The sequence below is a fragment of the Eurypyga helias genome, unplaced genomic scaffold (genome assembly GCF_000690775.1).
Source record: "Eurypyga helias isolate BGI_N326 unplaced genomic scaffold, ASM69077v1 scaffold26676, whole genome shotgun sequence".
NCBI classification, from domain to species: domain Eukaryota; kingdom Metazoa; phylum Chordata; class Aves; order Eurypygiformes; family Eurypygidae; genus Eurypyga; species Eurypyga helias.
Window position 1 is genome coordinate 12,501 of NW_010256388.1, and position 7,384 is coordinate 19,884.

The 7,384-nt window shown below is 45.1% G+C and overlaps 1 protein-coding gene across 1 annotated transcript in view; it reads right to left on the minus strand.

The window, feature by feature from the left end:
* IL7R (interleukin 7 receptor) overlaps positions 1-7,384 on the minus strand; it is a 15,343-nt gene that overhangs the window by 3,590 nt on the left and 4,369 nt on the right. Inside the window, exons 2-6 of the mRNA XM_010153659.1 lie at positions 5,842-5,980; positions 4,332-4,486; positions 2,559-2,713; positions 1,324-1,501; positions 387-477 (exon numbers count right to left, since the gene is read on the minus strand). Of these exons, the coding sequence (XP_010151961.1) occupies positions 387-477; positions 1,324-1,501; positions 2,559-2,713; positions 4,332-4,486; positions 5,842-5,980 (718 nt within the window). The remainder of the gene's footprint in view (positions 1-386; positions 478-1,323; positions 1,502-2,558; positions 2,714-4,331; positions 4,487-5,841; positions 5,981-7,384) is intronic.

A 7,384-nucleotide genomic window follows, 5' to 3' on the forward strand; every position in this document is an offset into this window, starting at 1 on the left:
CCCCACCCCCCGGCACTGTTTCCACACCTCCTGGGACTTTACTAAAACCCTCACATTGCTTTCTTTTCTGGGTCTTGCTTGAAGTTTTGAGTCAAATTTGCCTCCAGTGAGACACTGATTCTGTCAGTGTTTTGTGGTGACTTCAGCTCCCCAAAGGTCCCAGTGCCCGACGCTGAAGTCTGCTCAGAGTGGCAGGTCATCTTCTGAAAAAATACCAACACTCCCTCTTTTGTTGCCCACTTCTGCATTTTGCCTGCCTTCAGGTTGATAATAGAGGTCCGGAGATAGAAAGAAAATGGTTCACAAGTATAAAAGGGAAAGCAGTAAGACTGTCAGAACAAGAGTGGCTTCCAAAAATTTATCTGATGCAAAGAGACTTAGATTACCTGTTTTCCCAAAAGGTTGCAATCAGGACAATCATGACAATGGACAGCATGAATCCCAGGATGGAGACTACAACCACGACCACGCTGCTGTCTAAAGAGAAACAAAGAATATCAGCCAATGCATGTAATTGTTTCACTGTTAAGCAACTTTAACTGTAATGTCTCTTCAGACAATAAATTAGGAATCAATGCCAAGCATTGCACTGGCTGGTGCAGTGGTGCATTTCTGCCTCCATGAAGGAGGAAAGAAGTAGGCTGCCAGAGCATCAGCACTGTGCTGAGCTCCAAGCCGGGTTCCCGGGTTGATTAAAGCAGCTGGAAGCCTGCTGTCACCTCCAGCACATTGAAACCACCACTCGCTGCATCCTTACAGCAGCACCGAAGTGACTTCCAACACACGTAATGCTGAGGTGCCATGGGACTGAAGAGACCCATAGGACCAGAAAGGCTATTCATTATTTGCAAGTGCAACAATGAGATTTTATCCGATATCATATTTGTGATTAAGGTGCCATGTTCACGCACAAATCCAGGGCCCTGAAATGGGTCATGTTTCACGGCCCTCTGTGCCTTGCCTAAAACACGCAGTGCAGACTGGTCCTTCTCCCTGCAGACTAGCAGGCAGTGAGCAGGGATGAGTCAGCCGTCACCTCTCTTTGCACCCTCCTCATGCCCTTACAGCAGCACTTCATCTGATCTTATCACCCTTGAGTGAGATTTCGCTTCACATGGAGACTCAGTCCCAGACTAGAGTGATAGAGCCACTCTCTGGATCACCTCCTTTGGGGTGTCCTGCACCTGTTAGGGCTGACCCTGCTGTTGCCACAGGCTCTTCCCTCCCCATGCTCTCGTCACTGCTGCTGCCAGCCTGGACAGGGAGCTGAGGACCCCTAGCCCTGCTTTCTTCCAGGGGGACCAAAGTGGTTTCTGCTCTTACAGCTCTCGTTGGAGTGCTGCTCCCTTGCGGTCCTGAAGCTCTTGGAAGTGCTCCACTCACTCCACGTGCCCTTAAAATAATCTCTGTTGGGCTGTGAACGTACTTTCACCTCATACGATGCATCATTTTCAAGGTTTCTCCCCAGTAATTTTACCTGGAGGTATGGTGACTCTATTGTCTAAACACACACACACACAAAAAATCCAATTATTTTTCTAGAAGACACAGGAAAAGTTTCTGAGTTTCAGAGAAATGTGTGAGATCAGATGCATCCCACCAGTACCGTGCTGTTTGCTCCATGTCTTTGGTTATTATACAGGGGGTCATCATGGCATCAGCCTAATTTAACAGCAAGGTACTACAGACACTATTGAGAAGAGAGACTAGCAACAGGTAAAAGCTCTTTGGGAAACAGCTGGAAGTATTAATTGTGCTTTGCTACTGCTGACACTGCAGTGGGAAATACAGGCTTCATTGGGAAAGCTCAGAAGAGACGGGGGAAAATTTGTGCAGCATAAAAAGACAAATTCTGAAAGAGCAGCTACAGGACAGAAGCTGAAATCCCTCAGTGCAGCTCTGGTGCTCTTCATTTCGATGTACATGATTGCCTGAATCCTTTTCTTTTTCAGGTTACAGTTCTCCTGTGTTCCCTCTGTAAAGAACAGATATAGTCCATGTTTTCAAACACCCTCCATCTGGACTAGTGTTTGCATGGCTGCTCTTGTGACAGGGGATACAGAGGTCCCAGCAGCTGGGCAGCCAAAACCGCATCCAGTTCACAGGCAGCTGCACCCTGAAACTTGGTCTGAGTGTGGGAGAGCTGCACCCAAAGCTGGAGAGGCTCAGTGGAAAAGGGACATGAAGAAACTGTTGTTGAATAAGAAAAGGAATCATACAAGATGTGCACTTAAAATAAGAGCAAAACCACCACAGCAAAAAGTGAGCTTTCCAAACACATAGGGTGGTTCATTACATTATGTATTCTCTTCCCCCTGCAAAGCCCAGAAGAATGAAAATACATCAGCCCGGAGAAATGTCTGACAGACATGGGTGGTGTTGGGCTGGAATTGTTTTAACTGATTAAATTTCCAAATGCCAAATATTTTGCCCCTTTCCAAGTTTTCTGCTGGAGAACTGTAGAAATGCAGATTTGAGGGTTATTACATGATACTGGTATTTCTGATAATGTTTAACTTCAGCAATTAGTGTAAACTCACTAATATATCATCACTTACCTTCCAAGTACCTTCTTCCTGACGATAGGCTATTTGGTGTATTAATTTGTCCTTTAAGTATTTCTTCCATGTGTGTGGTGTACTATAATGAATAAGATATTCATTTGCCTCCTTCTGGTATGTGATGTTTATATCAAATGGTACTTCAGGTTTAACTGCAAATGATAACAAAGCAGGTTGTAAGAGTAGTAGAATAATGTTACTACAAAATAAACAGGTTTTGAAAAGTAATGGGCTCAGTGTTTGGGCCAGTTTTGTTCAGTAGCTTCATCGATGATGTGGAAAAGGGGATTGTGTGCACCCTCAGTCAGTTTGCAGATGAGACCAGGTTGGGTGGGAGTGCTGATCTGCCTGAGGGCAAGCAGGCTCTATAGAGGGATCTGGACAGGCAAGATGGATGGGCCAAGGGCACGATATGAGATTCTACAAGGTCAAGTGCTGGGTCCCGCACAACAATCCTCTTCAATGTTACAGGCTTGGGGACGAGTGGCTGGAAAGCTGCCGGGCAGAAAAGGACCTGGGGGTGTTGCTCGAATGTGGTTGAATATGAGACAGCAATGTGCCCAGGTGGCCAAGAAGGCCAATGGCATCCTGGCCTGCATCAGGAACAGTGTGGCCAGCAGGACCAGGGCAGGGATTGTCCCCCTGTACTGGGCACTGGTGAGGCTGCACCTCGAATCCTGTGTTCAGTTTTGGGTCCCTCACCTCAAGAGAGACAAAGGTGCTGGAGCGTGTCCAGAGAAAGTCTGTGGAGCTGGGGAAGGGTCTGGAGGCCAAGCCCTGTGAGGAGCAGCTGAGGGAGCTGGGGGTGTTCAGCCTGGAGAAGAGTAGGCTCAGGGAGACTGTACCGCTCTCTACAACTGCCTGAAAGGAGGGTGCAGAGAGGTGGGAGCTGGTCTCTTTTGCCAAGTGACAAGTAATAGGACAAGAGGAAACAACCTCAAGTTGTGCCAGAGGAAGTTTAGATTGGATGTTAGGAATGATTTCTTCACGGAAAGGGTTTTCAGGCATTGTAACAGGCTGCCCAGGGAGGTGGTGGAGTCACTGTCCCTGGAGGTATTCAAGAGACATGTGGATGTGGTGCTTAGGGACATGGGTTAGTGATGGACTTGGCAGTGCTAGATTAACAGTTGGACTTGGTAATCTTAATGGTCTTTTCCAACCTAAGAGATATCAAGTATACCAAGTCCAAAATGCAGCCCTCGGGACTCTCCCCAGCTGTGCCTGAGCTGGATGTGCCTGAGGTTTGCAAGGGTCTGTGTCTGTGCTCCTGACGGTTCCATAATGCATAATGGTGTCCCTTCTGCGCTGCAGGATGCCTGAGCACCTCATTCAGACCACAGGCTCCACCAAGAAGCAAGGTGTGAAACTTGTGGTCTGTGTGTCACCGAACTCAAGCTAGACTTGGGGCAGTCAGTCCGGACGGAAACTGCACAATCCCTGGTAAAAGATGAACAAAATGTCCTTGCTTGACAGTTTATCCATGTGCAGGAATAGCTGCTTTGCCCATGTGCGTGATTCCGTTGATGTCCAGGTCTGGGCAGTGTTAAAATAAGACACAATTCAGCTGCATGTGCCGAATAGAGGTTAATCATGTTTGGCTTTGAAGCAAGGCACACTCTGCCAACACCTCAATCCAGGCAACATGCACTATGAGGACACTATTTATACTGCCTCTATGTCATCCGGATTGACACTTAGGCTTTGCCCTGGGCTGTTCTTATCCCCAGTAACCCATTATCTTAAAAATGTCCAAAATGTCAAGTGTCTTACCAATGTCGGTTACAACCAGACTCCTGCAGACCCTTCTCTTTGTCTCAGAGTCCATGCAAATGTCTTTATTTGAGAGTATATCAGTGAATTGTAGGAAATACACATCTTCCTGTTTCTCCATATTGAAGCACACATAATTGCTGTCTTCCTTGTTACTGTTGACCAAAGTGACACAACGTTAATGTCTTCTGAGTCTTACTGTAACTTAGTAAGGGACAAATCCCAGTTGGTCATCTCACATGAACTGAAGTGAAACTCCATGGGAAATAGGAAAAAAAGCCATGTAAATAACAAGTGTTTTTCCTTGTGGTCTTTGAGCACAATAATCAATTGATGTGAGTCACAGTAAGAGTCCTGGAGCTCTCCAAGAAAAAAAAATACAATTATTAAATTGAAGATGTATGTGTTAAAATACCTTGTATCTTTAAAAATTATCTTACTGCTTCCACCTTTACCCACAGGACAATAGGTTTGGATGCTCACTGAAGATAAAAAGAAATTTCTTATTGACTGGAGTGGTACCAAATACAGGATCAACAGCCAGCCAGGCCATGAAGGAGACATATGACACAGTTTCACAGGTGGAAATACATCTGTGTGACTCCTGTGTTTGAGAGCTGTCATAGGATTTTAGTCATAATCCAGTCTAAATCCCATTAAAATAGAAAACTTCTAATAAGCTAGGTGGAAAAGAATGATGTAAGGCTCAGAATGGAAATATAAAAAAATGCACTTCTTTTGCCTGCTGGCACAGAACTTTCTGTTTCAGGAAAAAACAGGCAAGGGAAAAAGCAAAAGTATGTTAAAGAAACAAAATCTGAGCTTCTTCAGCTAGGTGCATCAATTAAAAGAGAGGTGGAAAAGAGTTTCAAGGCCTTAACGAGAAATGGAGGTGCCTGATGTGTTTGGTAACTGCTGGGTTTTTGTATACTCAATCTAGCATGTTTTTTGCATGACTGTGTGTGGGAAGACAATTGCTTAATTTTTGTCTTGAACTAGGTAAAGGTATTTTCCCTGCAGTGGAAAATCAGCCTTCTTACAGAATTTTCTGTGGAAATTATCTGCCTCTTCAAAAACATTTTGACTTTTCACTTGATAAAGGCTAAGTTTGGGGTTTTTTAAAATATAATTTAATTGAAAGGAAAAAGGCTCCCAGTTCATGCTGGGCTATATCCATTATTACAGGTGTTCCAGAGCCACAGAGGCAAGATCAGGACTATTGGAGATGCCGTAATACTCCTCACAGACCATTTCAGCTGGTTTTTTTTTTGTTTGTTTGGTTGGTTTTGGTTTGTTTTTTGTGGGTGGTTTTTTTTTTTTATTAGGGATTTATGTTCTGTTTCACTAAACTTCTTTGCTGAATATGGCATTCGAACTTGGTAAAACACTCTAAAACGGAGTTCTGTCTAGCCTTGCTGGTCCTGACTCCCAACATACGGCAATGTGATTCACTCGTGCTTCACATTTCTCTCCCCAGAGGTTTACCAAAGGATGGACTGACAGAACTTACCACAGGGCCAGGGTATAATTAGTGTTGTGAGGAGGCAGCTCGGTAAAATTGCAGGTCAGGCTGCTATAGGAATCTTTAAATTCCAGCTGGCTGAAACAGTCGATGTCGAAACTGTCTGTTTCATCGTCTCCAAAAGTCCCTAAGGAGAGATTCGCAGGATGTTACTGAAGCAAACCCGTGAGTGCAGCTTCAGGTTTGCAGCTCCACTGTATAGGAAGTTGTTTCTTTACGTGGTTGCCTGAAAGGAAGAGGATCAACCCACCTGTTTTGTTAGAAGCAAAGAAGCCTTGATCAAAATGAAATAAAAAGCCACTTTCACCTTTCAAGGCAGCTCTCCCTGAATGCTAGTGAGGCCCACCCACTTATCACACACAAAGGTGCATTCTTCATCATCTGTCTGTGAAGTATAAAAAGATTTAGCATTGCAGACAGTTTGGTCAGATGAGACATCCTACGTCTTGTTCTTTACTGTCAATCACAGAGGGGCATTGATGTCGACCTGGAAACCTCTATGAAAAAAGTCCCAGTATCAAGTGCAAAACAGAGAACATGTAGTATCCACTCCGCAGTTTAATTCCTCCCAGTCTTGAGGCACGGACAGGTGAATTCTCATTTTAAAAGTTATGAGTAAACTTTATACCAAGATAAAAGCGGGACCTGCTCTATCTGAAAATCATCTCGGAAGTTTCTCGAACAGGTTTTCCTAGTAGGGATCAGAAAATGCTGCTATCCTTGGTTCTGTGAAGGGGAGCAAGACATCTTCATGAAGCCTGTTGAAAAGTAGGATGTTCACGTCAAGGACCAAAACACCCTTGAAAATAAACAAAACAGGAACATGCACTGGGGGATGTACTCCGCATGGTTACTGCCAGAGGTGTCTGGGGCTGATGCTCAAGGCTAACATCTGCTCAACAGCAAGGGCTAATTTCAAAGGGAATTATTTTTGTGGGGATTTCAGCTCAGGACAGCCTGAAAGTACATTAGGCACCTTGTAGCTCCAAAGCAGCAGACACATAGCCGAGGATGCACACTCGGCTGTTGCGATTGCTGAACCTGCATCGGGACCAGCCGCGTTGCAGACAGCCAAGAGCACCCAAGCAGTGTCCTCCTGCCCCCGCTCTGCCCCTGCCCGTGCTGTGGTGGTCTGGCCTGTCACCAGGTTCCTGAGAGGACTGGAAAATAATATGAGTGGTTTTAGGAAAGCAAGAGTATTTTGGTGTCAGGAAGCAATGAAGCCCCATTTTGATTGTACTGCAAAGTTTTCTGAAATGTCACAAATTTGGGCCAAGAAGGGAAAGCTCAGAGTTACTGCCAGAATGCGTGGGTTCCTGCAAATTTACTTCAGTGACTAATAAAACGACTGCGATTTGACTAAGAGCATATGTCTCAAGTCCTACACTTGGCAGGTATGAGGTCAGTGAAGCAAAAACCAACGCTTCACCAGCGGAAACTGCCAGTTCATCCTCATTTCATGAAATCTCACTGACCATAACCCAGCAGACAGAGAAAGGGTTATTGCCATGACCCTTTGAGTGGATCCTTG